At 34.8% G+C, this 22,775-nt stretch overlaps 1 protein-coding gene across 1 annotated transcript in view; it reads right to left on the bottom strand.

Moving 5' to 3' along the window:
- The window catches only part of MACROD2 (mono-ADP ribosylhydrolase 2), a 668,091-nt gene that overhangs the window by 549,724 nt on the left and 95,592 nt on the right, over positions 1–22,775 (bottom strand). The window contains exon 3 of the mRNA XM_058563251.1: positions 19,959–20,066. Coding sequence (XP_058419234.1) covers positions 19,959–20,066 — 108 coding nt within the window. The remainder of the gene's footprint in view (positions 1–19,958; positions 20,067–22,775) is intronic.

The raw sequence follows: 22,775 nt of genomic DNA, 5'->3' as shown, positions 1-22,775 counted from the left end.
CTATGTAATATAACCTAATCATGGGAGTAAAATCTATCAAATTTATAGTCCCAGGGATTACTTGGGGCAAGTATACTTGAGGAGGGAGTATGAGGAAACATCTTAGAATTCTGCCTACCACAATTATATAGGGAAATTATACAATTTGGGGAAAAATATATTTCAAGATACCAAATATAAATGAGAAAATAACATGGGCAAATGAGGCACTTATAAGGAGACAGAATCTTCCGGAAAATAATTTGACAAGAAAAATCAAGAGCCATAACAATGTTAGTACTCCTTGGCCTAGCCAATCATTCCTGGACATACAGCTCCCCCCAAAAAAAATATTTATAGGAAAGAAAAAGCTACGACATAAATATGTCAGCCTCCTCTGGGTTTTCCTACCAAAATATACACAACTCTAGAACAGCAATTTCTACGTGATGTTGTAGATGTTGTCTCTGCCACTATACTTTGAACATCAAATCTACAAAACTGTATCTTATTCATGCTTCTGTTCCCGTGAAGACCCTAGAATGGTATCTGCACTCTGCAAATATTTCTTGAGTGCCTAGTACATAACCATACTGAGTGAGGCATCAGAACACAGAATTGTATAATCCATGCTCGATGAACCTCATTTCTCATAATTTTTGTGAAAAGAAAAAAGTTATATAATATCAAAAATTCTATAGTCAATATATACATAGTGTACTAGGATCATAAAAATCAACAGAAATGAGAGGACTGTTGGACCAGGCTTTGAGAGCCAATTGGGAATTCACTAGAGAGACAAAGCAGATGGGGAAAAAAAAGTGGAGAATATATTATTGTCTTGACATGAGTACAGCCATGTTTGGCCGCTCCATTGACCTATAGCCACCAGCACAAAGAGAAATACAAAGCTGCTTTCTGTGTGGTGGGAACCGGCCTTTTCCCGGGAACTGGCCTTTCTCCCACGGAGAGAGTTGCAAGTTGTAACATTTCAAGGCTCTTGGAGCGTCGTAGCACGGGATGGACTGGCCATCTGTGCCGGGCTAAGACGATAACCAAAGAGAACAATGCACATACACAACTACTGGGCTGGGACGTTAGCCAAGGGGCTCAGTGCACGTACGCCACTGATAACCATTTTGTGCATGGAAACACTAAATGCTTGCTCTGCAAACTCTGTAATTGCTTACTCTGAAAATTACTGATGGTATAAAAACTGCTGGAAACTGAGCCCGAGTGAGAGTTCCACCTGTGGAAGGGACACCTTGCCCAGGACGTGTGATCCTTGCCCAGCCACGTCGATTGACAGGGCTCTCCCAGCAGTGGGGCGTGGATGTTGTGAGTAACTGATTTGATGTGAAGTAATTGATTTGATATGAAGTAATTGATTTGATGTGTTCTCTTTCGGTCAACCTGGTGTTTCTCTTTCCGGTTGATTTGTGTCATTTCTCTTCAGCCGATGTCGGTGTTTTCCCTTTCCAGTCGGGCTGATGTTTTTTTTCCCTCTTAATATTTGACCTATTCGGATCTGTTTGCAGACTGTCGCCTTTACTATCCTCTATATAATAAAATATACCTTCGGTCCATTTGTTTGGAGTGGAAAGTGTCTTTTACGTCTCCGATCGAATCCCCGAACCTCTCTTAACAATTATGTAGCCATTTAAAATTATAATTATGAACTGTATAAAACTATATGAAAAATGTTTATATTAAATGGAAAACTCTGTGTACCAAATTAGATGTGGATTGTAATCATAAATATGCAAAAAAAAGTGTATAAATGCATAGAGACAAATAGGAAAAAATCAACAGTTTTTTAGAAGGTGGAGTAATTGGTAATTTATTTCCTCATTTATATTATTATGTTTGTAATATCATTTGTGTTTTCAAAGAAATGTTAAATGAAAAGAAAGAAGAAACACTACATTAAAAAAAATTAAAAATCCACCAGCTGGGGGAGTCCTGCTAACTAAGAGAAAGAAAATCCTCAATGTCTTAGTCTATTTACCACCATTCTAAGTAAAAGTCCTGATTACAGGAAATGGCTTACTCAACCATTCATTAATTACACAAACATCTCCTGAGCACTAAAGGGCCAGACATAGCAAAAGGCATTAGAGATACGTATATGGATAACACAGTCCCTGCCCTCAGAAAGCTCTTGATCTGACGAATCACCACAGTAAGATTACATTTGGTAATTGTATTTTAATAATTGCTGAGAAGACAAAATCCTCTAAATACCAGTTCACTTCATCAGTGGAAGCCTCAGTCTGAAAGAATGAGTAAAATGGCTCACTACCTCAAGTCTATACTCTGCAGCAGGGATAAGACCCGTCATTGCTGCCAAGCAACTGTCTTCTCAAGACACAAATCAGATCCACCTGATGCTTAAGTTACATCACAATGCAAGGCAATCTAGTCAATGCCTACATATATGGCTCAGTAAATCTACAGATCTAACATCTTGGCTCACTAACAGGGTGGTCTGTTTTATACTTGAAGGATAATGTTTGAATGTCCAATAATTCCCACAGAAGTTTACTTACTGGATCTCAATTTTCATAAGGAAAAATCAGGATCATTACAATTTGTATATTTCTGTGTTTTATTTTATTTTACTCTTTTTCTGGGGGGAGGGGGTCTTTCTTCATTCATAATTCTTATCGTGAGTGGCCACATGTAGCACTAAGGAAAAATATAAATCTCAATTGCACTAGTACTCCTAGAACTACCAGAATAATTGAAAGCAATATGAACTTCTAATTGGTGAACATATTGTTTCTTCACTGAGATCACCTCTGCCAGTTACCAAAATAGTTTTTTGATCGAAAGGTGTCTCCTCCCAAGCTGTAGACTATTTGAAGAACGACAAGTTAAACAAAAGTAAAGCAAAAAATAGCCTCAGCCAAAAAGACAAGATATCTCACTGTCTTCCTCATGGAATATAAATCCAACTTGAGGATTTTTTGTTACAGGATCTTCATATTTCACTAAATGGCTTCTTATTGTGGGTTTTACTATCTGCCATTTACGAAGTAGTAAGAGGGATGCTTTATCAATTATTCAGAAATAATAGAGTCAGTAGTTTATTAAATTAGAAATGTTATAAAGTACAATGGATCCATTTGGGGTTCCCTGCCTTTTGTTTTATATTTTCCCTATTACCATTGGTATCATCACCATCAAATTTAACATTTATTAAGTAGTTTGTGATATGTACCAAGAACTGGACACCATACAAAGCACATAAACATGTTAGATCATTTCCCCCTCTAAACTACTCTATAAGCATTTAGAGATCTAAGGAACTAGTCTAAGGTCACACTAACAATAAGATCCCTATCTTTCTAACTTCAGAGCTCAACCTCTTAACCTCTGTATTAGTTTCCTAGAGCTGGTATTAAAAAAATTGCCACAAACTACATGGCTTCAAACAACATACATTTATCCTCTCACAGTTCTGGAGACCAGAAGTCGAAAATCGGTTTCACTGAGCAGAAACCAAAGTGTCAGCAGAGCTGCCCTCCCTCTGGAGACTCTAGGGAAGAAGCTCCTTGCCTCTTCCAGCTTCTGGTGGCTATCAGCATTCCTTCTCTATTGCCACATCACTCCAGCCTTCAAGGCTAGCATCTTCAAATCTCTCTCAGCTGCATCTTCACATTGCCTTCTCCTCTGTGTGTAGTCAAATCTCAAGATCCTTAACTTAATTACATCTTCCATTTAAGGTAAGATTCACAAATCCCAAGGATAAGGAGGTGGATATCTTTTGGGGGACTCTTTTTCAGCCTACCACAACCACTAAACTTTACTGCTTCCCCAACTGATCTATTCAAGGGTTCTTGGTATGGTGGTGAATTAGAAACAGTCCAGAAAGATATCACAGGGAATAGCATATACTTTCCTTTGAGACAAGTCAGCCATGCAAGAGAGAGAAACCAAAGATTAAAACCAATAAAGTAAGACAAAGACACATAGGGACGTATATTGGAAGTCACCAAAATCCAGCTTATCAGGTCCATACCAGCATTTGAACCCTTGTCCTTACTCCTTACTCCTTGTCCAGTGATATTTCCACAGAGCCACAAACAAACTTTGGACTGATGCACCATTTCCTCACAGGCCAGACTTTGCCATGCCTTGCGCCTTTGTTCATGCAATTTCTTGTCTTTATGCCTACTGAAATGCTACTCTCCTCAATGTTTTATCACAATACTGAAAAGTCTTTCCTGTTGTCCACACTCACAAAAATGACTCCTTTCCTGGCATTTGGTTTATATTTCTCCAATGCCACTTGTCATTAGTCCTGGATCATATAGTTGCTTATCTACATATGTATCTGCCTAGAGACAATAAGGTCTTTTAGAACAAAGACTATCTATAATGCCAATGCCTGGCAGAGAATTAGGCACAAATTCTAATGCAATGTGCATTAGAAAGAAGGAAGGAAAAAGGAGGGCTTAAGAGAAGAAAATGAGGAGGAAAGGGAAGGGAAGAGAAGGGCAAATATTAAAGCCCAGATTGGTTGAAGAGAACAGAGGGAGACAGAGTTCTTTCCAACACACATCCAAGAAAGCGCTGAAGGGAGATGATGTTCAAAAATGTCTGAAAAAGAGTATCAAGTTCACGGACCTTTCATGGTATGCTCTAAGCCCTAGAGTTTAGGGAAATGATTCCCAAAGAAGAGTGTGCAGACTCCTACATCAGAACCTCTGCATCAGCATGCTTAACTATAGAGATTCCAAAGGCACCTCCTAGACATACTGAATCTGAATCCTGGGGTGTTGGAGACTGGGAATCACCATTTAAAACAAGCTTCTGGGTGATTCTGATGCCCAGTAAAGTTTTGACACTTTACTCAATCATCACTCTTGTAGGAAAGAAGGAGAAAGTCAAACAATGCCCTGCAATTTTTTTTTCTTTTGGCTTGATTCCCAAGGACTAGTACTGAACTCGATGACTATTTTCCTTTAAAGATAAAGATGAAAGTCCAGTTTCTGAAATGACAAGGTTGCAGGTCTCCACTATGTTCCAGGGAAACATGCCAAAAACTCAGAGAGGGGTTTTGGGAAAGGTGCCAGAATGATTCAACACTGAGCCTCTCTAGATTATGAAGATATTACTTTAATCGCCTGGTCATAAGAATGATAGCCACAATTTGCCTGACACATCCAATCAATGACCGTGTTATGCCAGTTTGTGGTTTCTGTCATCTCAATTATTTTTTCAATAACTTAAATTCTTTTTGAACGTGCTTCAAGGCTTGAGAAATCATAAGGAATTCCCTAGTGTCCCTTCCTTGAGTTATATCATATATCTTATTGATCTTTTGCTCCATTCCTCATTCCTCACTTCCTTCTTAGAAATGATGTGTTACCAGCCTTCCTCAATCTTCTTATAAAATGTAACAGTTCATGCCAGGGTGCAACTAATCTCTTCTAACACTTAATCCCTATCACCCTCTCAGAGCTACAGATGCCTTGAGAAGATGCCATCTAAGGAGGAGGCTCCTGTCTCTAGGCTTTGGAAAATCAATCATTCTATCATCTTTTAGTGTGTTCTTTTGTTCCATCATTTTACAGGACACATTTGCTTTTAAAGGATCAATATTCAATTTAACTTTCTATGCACTGTAAATCAAGTCTTTAAAAAGTGAAGAAAATGTATTTCTGGTTTTGAAGTTATTTGAAACCATAGCCAGGTCCTACGCTGAGCCCAATTATTGAGGATCATCCTTGCAAATTCTAAGCAGTGTGTGAGCTATGAAAGGCAGGTTGCATTTCTTCCTTACTGTCAAAGAATATTGCTTTAATAGCTATTTTTAACTAAGATAATGAGCTGTAAATCAGTCTAATTAGAGAATTTATAAGTACTCAGAAGATGTAAAGTTGTGAGCTTTAAAGAAATAATTTCTTTTGCTCATTATTTCTTGCTATGGATGCTATAAAACACATTCAAGATCAGTAATTTTTCTATATGTAAACATAGAATTATATTCACAAGATTATTTAACACATTTTAGTAGTTATTTCACCAATGAATTGAAATTAACAATGTCTAATTTAGAAATTTTCTTACATGAACAAATAAACCTTAGTTCACTGCCATGATATACTATCAAATGTTAGTACCAGCCACACATTTTAAGGAGAACTTGGATAAACACAAATGAAACTGTAAGAGAAACCTGTTTTATGCATTTAAAATAATTTATTTCTAAATGTCCTCACAAAGTTTAAGCAGGTCTCTTCAACCCCATGGTATTGGGCATGTTTCTGAACTAATTTCCACCTGGTAACCCACGGGATGAAAATTTTCACTGTGTGATAAATTAAGTTGCCAAATGAAATGGATTAGCCATCAGTGAAACTGCCTGATAAGCTGTCAGAGCCATTCTGTATTGGGATTCATCCTCTTTCTCCACCTGTTCATTAAGCTCCAAGTTTATGGCAACTCCAGTGACTGATTGCACATTAACAAGCTGTTTATGTGGGGAGGTGAGCTAGCTTAGTCAAGATTCCTATACTTATACATTCATTTAAGCATAATTCTCTGGTAATTTATTCTGCTCACAATCCCAGTGTGGAAAAATATACTTCTACCCTGAAGTTTAATTTTGAACAGAACAGAGATGTGATGTGTTATAAACTTAAAACTTAACAAAGCAAATCAGATTGTACCTCAAGGTGAAAAGAAGCTGGAGAATTTTGATGTCATAAATTTCCTTCATCAAACAGTTTCACAAATGAAAAGAGTAGTGAAAAAGCTGTTCCCTTTGCACTGATAGTATGTCAAAACAAAACATTTATTTCTGTCCTTATTCTAAAGCAAACACTGGCTGCTTCTGTAACTAGACAGCTAAACAGTGAAGAATGTTAAAAAATAATTCTCAAGATTTCCTTCCTATCAAAACGGCCAAAATCTTCCTTTATACAACATCAAGTATAATAAACCACTTCTCAATCAAAAGGCAGCAAATTTGAGCTATAAATAAGAATATTGTTCTTACTCAAGTAAGAAGCACTGACTCTTTCCTTTTTAAGTATATAGAATTCACTTCATAAAGGGACTATTCACCAAACACAAAGTTAATAAAAATCAGTAAGTGTCTCTGAAACTCCTAAAGTTTAATAGATTTATATTCCATAAAAATATAAGGATGTCTACTTTCTACTGATAAGCTATTTTTCTTCACTATTATTTATGGAGCCTAATTTTTATATAAATTAATGATTGGAATTCAAAAATCAATGTCACTTTTCACTTTCCCTACACACATAAACCAAGGGCTTAATTGAAGAAAACTTAACTAATAGCCAAAAGACTACAATTATATTCAGCCAATTAAACAGAATGAATATCATTCAGATGTTTTTGAGCCCACAAGTAACAGCTCACCAAAAGTCACAAATAAAGAAGAAAAACAACTTTTAGAAATTAAGTTGACTTGTATATGTAACAAATATACATTTCCTTTAGTTAAAATTAATAGAAGTATGCACCAAAAAATTTTCAAATTTACTGTATAATGTAAAAAATAAAATTTTCAAAAGTAAAAGAACATGGAGAATTTCAAATAAGGTTGCACATAAGTATTAGACAGCCCCTACGCCTCATGAAACGTCATTTAGCATCATTATCAAGTTCAAGTTTCAAATAGATTTAACTATAATCGACTTCTGACAAGTCACGCAATTACAAGAATTAAACTGTGGCAGAAGGTATTTGTATTTATTGTTAACTACCAGTAGAATTAGAATCCACTTCCCCATTTCCCAGCTGCTTACTCTCCCAGGGGAGGGTTCCCTCCTCTACAGTTTCAGTCCAATTGACTCAGTCCACGTGGAAAGTAGCATGGAGAGGGCGTAGTTCAATTTCTGAAGCTGGGATGCTTTAAGTAAATATCAAGACTCTCTTTGCAAAGCTCTGGCTTACATAGCACCTATGAAACTCCACCCAGGGGTAGGCTTTGAGATTTTCTTGCCTAGGGTAGAGGCTCAACGTTTCAGAGAAACTATGCTCGGTGATCTCTAAGAACCAAAGCCATAGTCTTAAGACATCCCCAGTGCCAAGGACTGTGCTAGATGCTAGGTACTACTCTGAAGATGAAATAAACAGTTCTTTTCTCATTTCAAAGAACTTCAGTGCCCATCTCTGTTCCCACCATCTTGAATACCAGGAATTGAAGCAGTGGCACTGAACTTGAGCAACTGGGTTTCTCTGTTGAGAAACACTCAGCACTGTTCTCCTCAGGCCTCCAACCAACTCAATCCCACCCAATGCTTCCTGGCTACTACCACCAAGTTATTTGGACCTTATTGGTGCCAATAAAATTTTATAGGTAAAACACTTGCTTTCTATTCCAGAAGGTAATACTAAAAGCTGTGTTCCCTGTCTTCGAAGAAATGGAAATTAAAACAACAATGAAGTAGAATTCAAAGGCAAATATTAAAAAAAGAAATTCATCAAACTTAATACTGATGAGGTTTTGGGAAATACATACTCTCATAACTTGAGAGATAAAAATTCATTTAACGTTTCCATAGAGCTATTTGGTTACATACATCAAAAGTTTAAAAACTTGCACACTCCCATAATTCCACTTCAAAGAATTTTTTTCCAAGGGAATAATCAAAGATTTTTGTAAAGCTTATCTGCTAGGATATGTGTCTTAGCCTATTTATAACAGTAAAAACTTGAGAATCTAAATTTCCAACAATGAGGGAATAGTTAAATAAATTAACATTCATGTATATGACTCAATATCATGCAGCTATTAAAAATGATATAGAAAAATTACCATAGTATTTATTAAAAAAAACAATTAAGCAGTATTTTGTAAAAATCAAAATACACCTATAAAATGAAAAGAAAATAATCTGAAGCATAAACCTTGAACTTTAACAATGATACATATGCTTGGAAATATTATGGATATTTTGTTCTTTTTGTATTTTATATTTTCCCTATTTTAATTATTAAAGTGTATTCCTTTTGTAATCAGACAAAAAAAATTTTTTTCTTATTTTTTAAAAAATCCAGTTGACCAATATGTGTAACAAACAAAATATAAATTTCCCTAAATGCACTGAAGAATTCTCATGGAGAGAAAAAAAATCTCTGAAAACATGGAACAAATGCCCAAATAGCTGCTACCACCTTTCCCCTGCATTTAAAAAAAATTTTTAGTCTTTCAAAGTCCCTTGAGGACTATGTTACTACTTAACTCCAAGGGATATTCCCTTAAAAGTAGCAGAAAGAGAAACCAAGAATACAATCCCATTTACAATTGCAACAAAAACAATAAAATACCTAAGAATAAATTTAACCAAGAAGGTAAAAGACCTGTATACTAAGACCTGAAAACTATAAGACATTATAGAAAGAAATCAAAGATGACACAAAGAAATAGAAAGATATTCCATGTTCATGGATTGGAAGAATTAACATAGTTAAAATGTCCATATTACCTAAAGCAATCAACAGATTCAAGGCAATCCCTATCAAAATCCCAATGAAATTTTTCATGGAAATACAACAAAGAATCCTAAAATTTAAACAGAACAACAAAAGACCCCAAAGAGCCAAAGCAATTCTGAGAAAAAAAGAACAAAGCTGAAGGTTTCACACTCCCTGATTTTGACGTATACTACAAAGCTATAGTAATCAAAACAGCATGGTACTGGCAGAAAAACAGACATTGAGAGCAGAAATAAACTCACACATTTATGGACAGCTAATTTTTGACAAAGGAGCGAACAATATACACTGGAGAAAGGAATGTCTCTTCAATAAGTGGTGTTGGGAAAACTGGACAGCCACATGCAAAAGAATGAAAGAAGACCACTTTCTTACACCATACACAAAAACTAGTTCAAAATGGATTAAAGATTTGAATGTAAAACCTGAAACCATAAAACTCCTAGAAGAAAACATAGGCAGTATGCTCTTTGACATCGGTCTTAGCAATATCTTTTTGGATATGTCTTCTCAGGCAAGGGAAACAAAAGAAAAAATTTAAAAATGGGACTACATCAAAATAAAAAGCTTCTGCACAGCAAAGGAAATCATCAACAAAACAAAAAGATAACCTATCAATTGGGAGAAGATATTTGCCAATCGTATATTGAATAAGGAGTTAATATCCAAAATATATAAAGAACCCATAAAACTCAACAACAAAAAAACAACTCAATTAAATGGGCAGACGATCTGAATACACATTTTTCCACAGATATACAGATGGCCAACAGGCACATGAAAAGATGTTCAATATCACTAATTATTAGGGAAATGCAAATCAAAACTGCAATGAGATATGACTTCATGCCAGTCAGACAAGACAAGAAATAACAAGTGCTGGAGAGGATGAGGAGAAAAGAGAATCCTCGTACACTGCTGGCAGAAATGTAAACTGGTGCAGCTACTATGAAAAATAGTATGGAGATTCCTTAAAAAATTAAAAATAGAACTACCATATGATCCAGCTTTTCCACTGCTGGGTATTTATCCAAAGAACATGAAAATACTAATTTGAAAAGATATATGCACCCCTACGTCATTGCAGCATTATTTACAATAGCCAACACTTGGAAACAACCTATGTGCCCATTGACAGATGAATGGATAAAGAAGATGTGATATATATATATATATATACACACACACACAATGGAATACTGCTCAGTCATAGAAAAGATGAAATCTTCCCATTTGCAACAACATGGATGGACCTTGATATTACGCTAAGCGAAGTCAGTCAGATAGAGAAAGACAAATACTGTATGATTTCACTCATATGTGGAAAATAAAACAAACAAACAAACAAACACACAGACACAGAGAACAGACTGGTGGTTACCAGAGGGGAAGGGGGTTGTGGAGGAAAGGGGTAGAGGGCGAACATATGTATGGTGACGGATAGAAACCAGACTTTTAGTGGTGAATACCATGTAATCTATACAGAAGTCGAAATATAATGATGTACACTTGAAATTTATATAATGTTATAAACAATAAAAAAATAAACAACAACAAAAAAATGTTAGTCTTTCAAAGTCCCTTGAGGACTATGATACTATTTAACTCCAAGGGATATTCCCTTAAAAGTGTGACAACAGGGGTCAAAAACAGAAAATGAAAACTCAAAGGGGAATTTCTTGGAATCCATCCCCCTTGGCAATTATTTTCTCTTGAGAATTATCTCCTAATTCCTTGGAGGATTTAATGTTTAGTTTAACTTCACAAATTCCTTTAGAAAAATTTGTAGATCAGAAAAACAAAGAAGTGATAGGTTGAAGGGCAGAAATATTCTGAAAAATATGTTGAGATCCAGAGCTAAGTAACAAACAAAAATGGTGAGCTACAAAAGCCTCAATTTGTCAACTCAAAACTTATATAATTGTAAATTTATATTTAGATAATTGTTTAATTACAATCTCCCACTAGATTATAAATTTAAGAACTTAGATGATGTCTAGTTTTCTCACCATTTTATCTCTCACATTTAGCATAGGGCTCATCATATAGCAGATACTTAATATATATTTGTTAGATGAACAAATGAATGAATTATGAAGCACTTGACTACAGGCATTCCCATTAAAATCAAGAATAAGCAAAAATGTCTTATCACAACTAATTTAACATTATCATGTAGTAGCCAATGCAATAAAAAGGAAAGAGAAATAGTGTGTATAACAATGTATTTGCCTAGAAAACCCAAGGGAATCAACTGAAAAGTTATTAAAATTAACTTCAGTGAGGTGGACAATTATTAAATTAACAGCTTTTCTATATCACCAAAAATAATATGATAAAATAAATAATACAAAAAAATAGATGCCATTTATAATAGCAACAAAATTATAAACTTTCTAGGATAAAACAACTGTGTGAGTCCCATATGAAGAAAACTATAAAACCTTACTAAGGGATATTAGGGAAAAGAGATGTAAATAAATCTAACAGCCAGCACCATTCCCAGACAGGAAGACACAATATGTTAAAGATGTCAAAACTCCCTGAATAACAAAAATTCCATTGATATTTCTGAGATTTTGTTGTGATGGTAGTTGGTTTTGGTTTTTGTTTTGATTTTGAGCTTGACAAAATAATTGTAAAATTTATCTAGTAGAATAAAAGATCAAGATTAGCCAAGAAATATTTGAAAAGGCAGACAAATGGCAGAGGTTGGGAAAAGAATCACATGATCCCATACAAAATTACATACGTGAAAGCTACAATAATTTAAAAATATGCATCACTACCTCACATATTTCGTGAGCATAAATTCTAGATGGAATTTAATATAAAGTAAAGCAATCACTTAAAAGGTAGAGGAAATATAAGGAACTATTTATCAAACCTTTAAACAGGCAAGTCTAATAGAAAACCTGGTTAGAAATATGAACATGATACTAAAAAAAGCATGTAAATGCCCAATAAATACAAGAAAAAGCATTCAATACCACTAATAAAAAAAAGATAACATTAATCACTACTAAATTGATAGGTTTGATTTTGTGTGATGCAACCTAGTCGACAAGAATTTGCACTTACATATCACCCTTGAGAAAGTATAACATTCTTTCTAAGAAGCAATGGATAGCAAAATCATTTTTTAAAAAATATTAGAGCCTTTTATCTAGTAATTCCTTCTAAGTAATACATTTTGAAGAAATAATCAGAGATGCTTATAAAGATTTTGGTATGAGGACAGTCATTATAGCTTTATTTACAAAAATGAAAAATTGGAAAAATAATCATTTAAAATCATGTTCTTAGCATTTAAGGATACGGAAAACAGGATCGATATGAGTGGGAAAAAAGCAGGTTACAATATAGCAAATATAGTGTTGTTGCAAAGTACATAACTTATAGCTCTCCACATAAATACATATTAAAGACTATAAGATATAAAACAAGTATTAATAGTGGTTGTATTTGGATTAAAATTTGACATTTTATTTCTTTATACTTTTCTGTATTTCTCAATTTTCTTAATAAACATGTATCAATGTTATATTCTGAAAAAAAAAGGTCACATATTTTTAAATTACCAATACTATAAGACATTAAATGAGTCTTACTGATAAGGCATATCTATGACTTAAAAGCAAACTATTGATAAAATCCTATTTTGAACTTAGCTTTACATTGCAGCATTTTTTCTATATCTTTGTTCAGCAAAATGACAGGCTTTGTGGGCTATCTCCCACGTGGAAATAGACGTTATGAGGTTTTTTTCCGAAATGGCCTTCTTTTCCAAATGTAGGTTTGAGAATATCATTTCTAAAACTGTTTTCTCTGTTTTTGGTCTTCCCAAAAGAAGAATGGTAGTAGTAGTAATAATAACAATAGTAGTAACACTACTTTTATAGTATGATAGTTTATTTGTTCCTAAGTGCTGCTATCTATGGGAAGAAAATTTATTACATTTATGTTTTTATGAACTCAATAAGGAACTACATAAAACAACCCCCCCTACTCATCCTCAGCCATAAGAAAATAATATTTACATTTTTTACTTTACTATTTCTTCATTTATACACAACTTAATATGATTGTTAGCTACTAAATGCTATACAATTTGATTTGTCATAGTATATCTTATACATTCACTAAAATATTACTAGTCCAACCATGTCACGCACTATTTTAAAAACAATATAGAAAATATCAAGTATCGGCATATCCATGAGCAACTGGAATTGTCACACTGCTAACTGAAGTAAAAAAGAGATGCACTCATTTTGAAAACCACATGGCCGTATCTATTAAGGCTGAATGGACATACATATATCCTATGATACAGCAATTCCAATCGCAGATATAGACCCAATAGAAATATCTAGATATCTACTCACAAAAATACACACACACACACACAAAATGTGTTTGAAGGGCCGGCCCGGCGGTGTAGCGGTTAAGTTCGCGCGCTCTGTTTTGGCGGCGGAGTTTGGATCCCAGGTGGGGACCAACACACCACTTGTCAAGCCTGCTGTGGCGGCATCCCATATAAAGTACAGGAAGATGGGCATGGATGTCAGCACAGGGCCAATCTCCCTCAGCAAAAAGAGGAGGATTGGCATTAGATATTAGCTCAGGGCTAACCTTCCTCTCACACACACACACAAAAAAATGTGTTTGAATGTTCATTGCAGTACTAATAGACCCAAACTGGAAATAACCTAAATGCCCATCAACAATAGACTGAATACATAAATTGTGGCATATTCAGAAAACAAAATATTACATAACAATGATAATGAATGATCTACATCTATACACAACAATACAGATCAATCTTACAAGCATAATTGTGAATTAAAAAAGCCCAGCATTGAAAAGTATATACTATATGGTTCCATTTACATAAAAACAAAAACTGGCAAAACTAATTTATGCTACTAAAAGTCAGGACAGTGAAAACACTATCCTGTATTCACTACAGGATATTAGGGGATGCCAAGGGGTCTTCCAGGGTACTGGTAATGTTCTGCTTTTTTGATCTGAATGGCATTATACAGTGCCACACAAATGGTGTGACAATTTGTGAAAATTTATTGAGCTGTACACTTATGTGTGTGTGTTTGTGTCTACTACTGCTCAACAAAATGTTAAAAGAAAAAATATATAATACAAAAATTCAAAGATGAATAAAACTTTAGTGCTTTGCTAGTAGAGATGAAATTTCATATTGAATCAAGTAGTTGCTATCAATACTGTCCTAAAATATTTCTGAGACTAAATAAACCTCTTTTCCCAATGATGTGAATTCTTATTTCAAATATGCCTTATTTTGGTTTTAATGAACAATATATAAAAATAACATTTATTGTAAGCAAATGGAGGTGATTATTTAAAGAAACTTCCATAAAGTAAAATTTCTTCCATCATATACAGTCCCAGTACCTGATTTACCTATGTAAATATTCAGATATTCTACATCAACTTTTCTTTTAATTAAATTATACCCAATTATTAAATGATTATCTATCCAATCATATGTCACTATCTCAATTTTTGACGTAATTATGACATTCGCAATTAATGCAATAAAAACACTTATCACTGAAGTAAACTAAAATAATTCTTTTCCCTTGGCCATTAGTTCATGTAAATTACCAACAATGTTGTGAAACTTGGCTTTTATTCTAAAACCTCAGAATTGGACTTTTCCTAGACACAGTTCAAGTGCGTAGTATAACAGCTAAAATTGTGGGACATAGTATAAACACCTTTAGTTGGTCATATGTCGCATAAGACTTGAAAAACACGTATAATTACCTTGTGATAGTCATAGAAAAGAATCATTTTTCTGACATTAGAACTAAGCCATATAACTCTGCTACCGTTTACTGAGTGTGTCTATATAATAGGCACTGTCTGAAGTGTTTTGTACACATTATCTCTTTCGACTTGCACAACATCCTTGTGAAGCAGGTCCTATTATTATCTCCATTTTACCAATGAACAAACTAAGGCTCAGAAAGGTTAAATAATTTATTGAAGGTCATTTGGCCAGGAAGTTGAAGAGGCATATTTAAAATCATGATTGATTTGACTCCAAGCCCTCTATGATTAATCACAGTGTAAAGGTACCTCTCTTTGGCATGTTGTGGTGAGAACAGGAAAAACTAAAATAAACAAATCAACCTTCCTCACTTTCCAATTAAAAAAAATCTTTTTCATGGCAAATTGAATTAATCTTTGGCCAAAGTCAACCCATTAGAGTTGGCGAGTTAACCATTTTTTCATTACACAGCTTGCAATCCACAAATTAATGAAAATCACATCTCCTGCAAAAAATTTTTCTGTGATTGTGATACACATGAAATTGTCTCTAATGATAAAATACTGAACCATAAATTAGACGGATGTATTCGCCCCTGAGCTCTAGCAAAGACCAAAATTCTTTGACCAATAGGCTTAGTACAAAATTATACAAGGACCTAGACACATAAAACATAGCATCCTATATGCTGCTACACACAAAAACCTATACATGAATCTTTATAGCAGCTCTATTGGTTAGAGCATAATACTGAAAAGAACCCAAATGTCCTTCAAGGGGTGAATGATTGAACAAACTTTGGTATATCCATGCAACAAACTACTACTCAGCAATAAAAAGGAATGAACTACTGATACATGCAACAATCTGAATGGATCTCAAGGGCTTTATGTTTAGTGAAAAAAATCAATCTCAAACGGTTATGCGCTGTATGATTCCATTTACATAACATTCTTAAAATGATGAAACTATAGAGATGGGGAATAAGGAGTGGGGCAGAGAGGTGGGTGCCACTACAAAGGGGTAGCATAAGGGAGTTCTTTCATGATAATGGAACAGTTCTATATCCTGATTGTAGTGGTTACATGAATCTATACATGAGATAAAATTGCAAAGAACTACATACACCCAACATGAATGCAGGTTAAAAAATGGCGAAAACTGAATAAAGTCTATACTCTAGTTAACTCTAGAAATTGACTCATGTACCAATGTCAATTTTCTGGTTTTGCTATTGCATCATAGCTATATGATGTCACCATTGGAGGAGACATACACAGGTGCAAGTGAAGGCTATACAGGAATCTTTGTAGTATTTCTGCAATTTCCTATAATTATTTTGACACAAAAATTTTAAACAAAAAATGGCCCTGGGTATGAGAACCTGAATTTGAACCTGGGGTCTGCCTGACTCTAAAACTTGTGCTACTGCCCTGTGTACCCTACTGCCTACAAAATCTGTTTTATTAAAATATACCAAATATGCATTATTTCCTACAGAGAAGAATATAATATATAGGAGGCTCATCCTGGGTCACATTCAAAGAAATCTCCGAAAGTTCAAAAAGTACTTTATTAGGAAAAAATTTAAAATATCAAATCATTTCATTCATGGCAATTAAGACCAGGTGTTCCAGTGTACTAATACAGACACGGAGGGAGAACTTTGAAGTCTGACAGAAAGTGATGATTGGGCTACTTTGACACCTTGACTGGGGGCACCGCCTCTCATTCCCCTCTCACTAGAGGCAGCTCTGGAGTTTCCTGGCATGTTGCTTTGTTCACCTGAAAGGTTAACAGCTGTTCCTCTCCTTACACACCAGCCAAACAAACTGCACAGCAGAAAGCTGTAAATAGAGTCATTACACTATACATTTGGCATCTCTTTTCCATTTACTCAGGAACTTCCTGATGAGGTGGTCCTTTTAAGATGCAGAACATGGCCAAATTATAATTATCTCAGCCAGAGAGGTTAGCTAACAGTGCCAAATGGTTTTTGGGAGTGAGTGAAGGTTGCTGCCTGCCTTCATATTAATTCATCAAACACTTGTACACTGTGGCAGTTATGAAAAAATTACACATACAAGGAAGGACAAACATTCAAAATAGTGATAGGATGTTTTCCTGTTTAGCCCCATTTTATTTATTTCAATAAAAATTACCCCCAAAATTATTTTTATTTATTGATCATACAAATTATTTTTCAAATCAGAGCCAAATTGGTTCACTGTGTCAAGTCCTCAATGCTGAAAGTGCTGTTGGTCAGAGGTGCCACAAATTCAATTGCATGTAGTTCAATTTAACAAATATATAGTTATCAGGTGTTTATTAAGAACATAAGGGCAAGGCATTGCATTGGGACATGACACAAAAAGTAAAAAAGACACTAGCCTGTAGCCTTAAGGGGGACATAAACAGGTATATAGTTAACAAAACCCAAGAAAAACCCTAATTACTACTATTAAGTGGGATAACGTGGCAAATTCAATGTTATATTAATAAGAAGAAAGAGAAAACTCATGAGAGTGTTCTTCAGGAATTTAAGAAGGAAATATATGTCATTAATCGTACATCACAGAACAGAACTGGGATCAATGGCTAGAAATTACAAGAATATACAGGAAGCCTGGTGGTGTGTATATATATATATATATATATACAAATAAAAGAGCTTTTAATTTTTTTAAGTGAAAGCTCACATGTTTATAGAATTTAGGGCATAATAAATCATTGACAACTTACTAACTACAGTGATATCTAATTAAACCTCTGTACTGGAGAGAAGTTCATGAGACCCTTTCCAAGGACCTGTCTTCTGTAGAGGCCCCAAAGATCAAAGGAAAGTATCTTGATACCCAGGACCACAAATGAACAGTCCATAGATACTAGATATAAGGGAGACTTATAGTCTATGAGGTGATCTGAGGATGGAATTCTATTCAAAAGGAGTGATTCATGTCAAGTGGAAATTAACCCAAACAGATCCTCTCTCATGAAGAGTTTTACATTTTAGAGAGGGAGCAAAGGAGAAAGGAAGTATAGAGATATCAGAAGAAGAAAAGAAAGTGAAAAACTGAGCTCTGGTTATGGCAAAGCAGATACAGTACAAAGCAACTAATAGCCCATTGTGAGACAGGAACAGGCTGACTAGGCTTCCAGACTCCCTGCTAGGTCACCAGAACTATGCTACATCCTGATCAATGTTTCCAGTTCTCCTACCAGAGACCCTTCTGTTCACCTACCAAGCCATGTTCCTACTATCCTGTGTGAATTTACTCATCACCAAAGAGAACCTTGAGAAAATGTTGAACTTTACCTGAATTCTGCACTCCTGGAAAACAGGGACTGTCAAGAAATTACCCCCCCACCCTCCACCCTTTTGCGTTCCTGGAAACCTCTTACTGCAAAGAACCACGCTTCCCCATATGACTTAGATAAAACTCACAGATGACCCCTTGTACCTTGTGACAAAGCCAAGACACAGACTCTCCAGATTCCCACTCTGGTTCATAAATGATTAGCTGATTATCTCCATTGACCATTCGGGTTGGTCAATGCCTATTAACTGGACTTGACCAAAGTTTAGTCAAGCTTCTCTCCTTCCTCCAAGCCCTAAACCTTGGCCCATCCTTGAGCAATGGAAGGTGAACAACCTCTCCTTAGTGATCCCTCCCATGAATCAGCTGACTTTAGGGAAAAACATTCCCTGATCAACTGTCCGATCATGCCACCCACTCATCCCACACCCAATTCTTTCCAGCTTGTTTACTCCTCTCTATAAAAGAAAAGCCCTTTTCTGCCTGACCTTGGAGATGCTTACAGATCTCATGATCAAAGCGGTTCTTCCTATTGCAATATTCTTCCTGTTCCTATTGCAATAGTCCTCCTCCCCTTATTGTAATAATCTTTTTGAATAAAGCCTCTCTTTATCTAAGTCCAGATTTGTTTTTATTTGACACTTTCAACCTGCAAAGAGCCTAATTTTACCAAAACATAAATTAAAATCATTAAATATCCTCTTACTATTGACATTTATTTTTATAGAATCACGACTATTATGTTTTTCTTGATATACAGCCACATAATAAAATATATAGGCGATACAGACAACTATAAATAACACTTATTTTCCCAATGTTCAAACACAAAAATTACTTACATAATTAATTACTAAAATAATTAAAATAAAGCATTTCATAACAAACATGAAAAGTTGAAACCAAACAACTGAGGTTTGGAATAAATAATTTCACATAAATAATTTCTTTCTATTTTCCTTTTGTCTGGTGTAGTTCAATCATCTCTTTACAACCTATTCAAAAGAAGCAAAAAGCTTGAACTTACTTTTATGTTCGCCATTTATCAACTCAAGCATGCAACCAACAATAATATAGCTGCTAAAGTTCTTTCTGAAGAACTTTGTGCAACAATCTGTCACTTCTCCAGTGGTCCAGTACTCTAGTCTCAACTTAGTATGGATACCATGTAGTTAGCACATTAATTGCAGCACATACATAAAATAAATCCTCAATATTTTCAATCAAAAAGGGAAATACATAAGACATTTCTATACCAATAAAAATATCTTTTTCTAAAATACTTATATTCCTGTTTACAAAAAAATAATTTAAATAATAAATACTTGTATAACAAATACATCACAAAAAAATCAGCTACTCACCCGCATTGACTATAGCATCTACCTCTAGCAATGTGATGTCACCTCTATAGAGAGAAACTTTTTCACTCAAACTTTTCTTCACCTGTGATGTTTCCTGAGTATTTTCTTCTGTAACAAAAAAGGAATATATATTAATAGTAATATCCTTAATTAATTTAATAAAGACAATTTTGATACAAGAACCAATATGGGTCACACATTAGACAAGTGGAAATAAATTTGTAAGTACCAGGGATGTGACTTATTCTCTATTTAGTGTGTATTCCTCAATACAAATGCAGTATCACATATATAATAGACATTTAATAAATTTAGATATGTTATACTGGTCAACAAAAAATTTAGCATCTATTATTATGAAAATAACAATTTTAAAATAAAATTACATGCCACTAGTTTCACAAGAAGATAAGAAAAAGATGTGCAACTACCAAAACAAAATAAATTTTCAGTGAACGAGCTTATTTCTATTTTGTTTCAGCTACCTAAAAGGTATCCTTGAAAAGAATATTTACTGGGAATAAAAAAATTTAGGTCCAGCTCTTTGCTACTTCTAAGTAACAAGCTGTCCCTCAGAATGGTTTGAATCAAGAATATTTGAATGTGTCAAATTGCTTCTTTCGTATCAAATTGTATTAACCTTTCACTCGAGAAGGAGAGAAGGCACTGCTAGATTTAAAAGAGAAATAGCTCTGTCCTGCACATAACAGCCAGCAAGCTGATATATTTAAAAGAAGCCAAAACATTATGTTCTAAAACCTGACATATTTTTAAACGTTTTAGAGCAATACTATAACTTGAATTTTCATTTATTTTTAACAAATAGTAATGTTAAAACATATTAAACAAAGCTGTATGAAATCAATGCTTAAAAATACATTAAATTGCTATGCATAAAAAGCTTTTCAACATATCTCTAGAAAAGCTGATTTATAAACTCAAGCTTTTAAAAGTATTTATGATCTGTGCAAATCTTTCAAGGAGGAAGATAATGCTATTAATTCACTAAGACATTCTCAAATGAACATGTAATTTTGAGGTATCTGGGGGATTAAAGGTGATAGGTTACAAGTCACTTCAAGTGTCTTTGGGCCTGCATAGCCAAAGAAAAAATTGGCCAAGACTAAGGAAACGATCTGTGCCATGAAAGTGATCTTTCCTCTCTCTGCCTCCAAAGTATCCCCTTCTTTGCAACCACTTCTCTCCTTAAAGGATTCTAATCAGAAGACTCACTGGTGGTACTAGTAGTAGTAGTAGTAATAATAATAATGAGAATAATGTGGGGAAATTGTATGTTAAAAGAGTAGACAAAGGGGCCAGCCCGGTGGCATAGTGGTTAAGTTCGCACGCTCTGCTTCGGCGGCCCAGGGTTCACAGGTTCAGATCCCAGGCGTGGACCTATGCACCACATATCAAGCCATGCTGTGGCAGGTGTCCCACATATAAAGTAGAGGAAGATGGGCATGGACATTAGCCCAGGGTCAATCTTCCTTAGCAAAAAGAGGAGGATTGGCAACAGATGTTAGCTCAGGGCTAATCTTTCTCACCAAAAAAAAAAAAAAAAATGAGTAGAGAAAGACTTTAGAAGACCTCAAAACAAAAAACACTTCTAGTGGAGTTGACCACCTCAGGGAATCCTAGAGTACTGTTTTCCTTTGTCAGGTAATGGCTAAGAGCACAGACTTTACTACCAGACTGACTCTGTTCACATCTTTGTTCTTCCAATTAACAACTCGGAGACTTTGGATAAGTTATTTATTCTCTCCATGCCTCAGTCTATAAATTACTGGTTCCTTCCCAATGAACATGAGTTCATTAAACTTAGAATACTGTTTGCTCCATCATAAGCTCTAAATAAACATTACCTTTTTTTTTTTACAAAGGTGACATATTATTTTAGCATCCATATTCAGAATACCACAATAGTTAAGAAATATTTTCAAAATATATTATTTTGAATAAAGTATCAATATATTTGTTATTATTATTATTCCCTATCAGTGAAAGAGATCAGATTTTGTTTGTGCTCTTACCAAGCTATCAATGCCTGGCCCAATGAAAAAGACTTTGAGTCAGAAGACCTTGAGTTCCACATCCAATCAGTTTCTATTCTTACTACTTTTACCAAATTAGAAAGTCCTGATTCCCAATTAAAGATTGTTGGACGGCAATAAATATTTGGTGGCTTTGTCAGAAAATTCTGGATATTTGGATTATTGTGAATGCAGAAATTATAAAGACTTCTCACTGATGATGAGTTTCAGAACTCCATCAGGCATTAAACTCATAAGCATATCACAAATGAAAGCAGAAAGGTTAACTGTTTCAATTTGGGAGACAGAGTAAATAGATTCCTAATCCATCCTCCAGCTGCACTTAGTTCTAAAAAGTATTTCTTCATTTTTTCATGAAGTATTATGTATGTAATATTTCATTTGTAGTAATGTGACTTTTAAACATATATGATAATAAATCATGTATTTCTTTCCTCAAAAGCAAAGAAATTGTTGGGGCCAGCCTGGTGGTGTAGTGGTTAAGTTCGCGCCCTCCGCTTCAGCGGCCCAGGGTTCGCAGGTTCGGATCCCAGGCGCGTACCTATGCACCACTTATCCAGCCATGTTGACACAGGTATCCTATATGTAAAAGTAGAGGAAGATGGGCATGGATGTTAGCCCAGGGCCAATCTTCCTCAGCAAAAAGAGGAGGATTGGCAAGAGATGTCACCTCAGGGCTAGTCTTCCTCACCAAAAAAAAAAAAAAAAAAGAAAGTAAAGAAATTGTTAAAGAATGGTATTGAAAAGTATCAAAGTCTAACCC

The sequence above is a fragment of the Diceros bicornis genome, chromosome 19, assembly GCF_020826845.1.
Source record: "Diceros bicornis minor isolate mBicDic1 chromosome 19, mDicBic1.mat.cur, whole genome shotgun sequence".
NCBI classification, from domain to species: Eukaryota; Metazoa; Chordata; class Mammalia; order Perissodactyla; family Rhinocerotidae; genus Diceros; species Diceros bicornis.
Note: the sequence above shows the minus strand (reverse complement) of the source record. Positions and strands in the feature narration are given on the sequence as shown.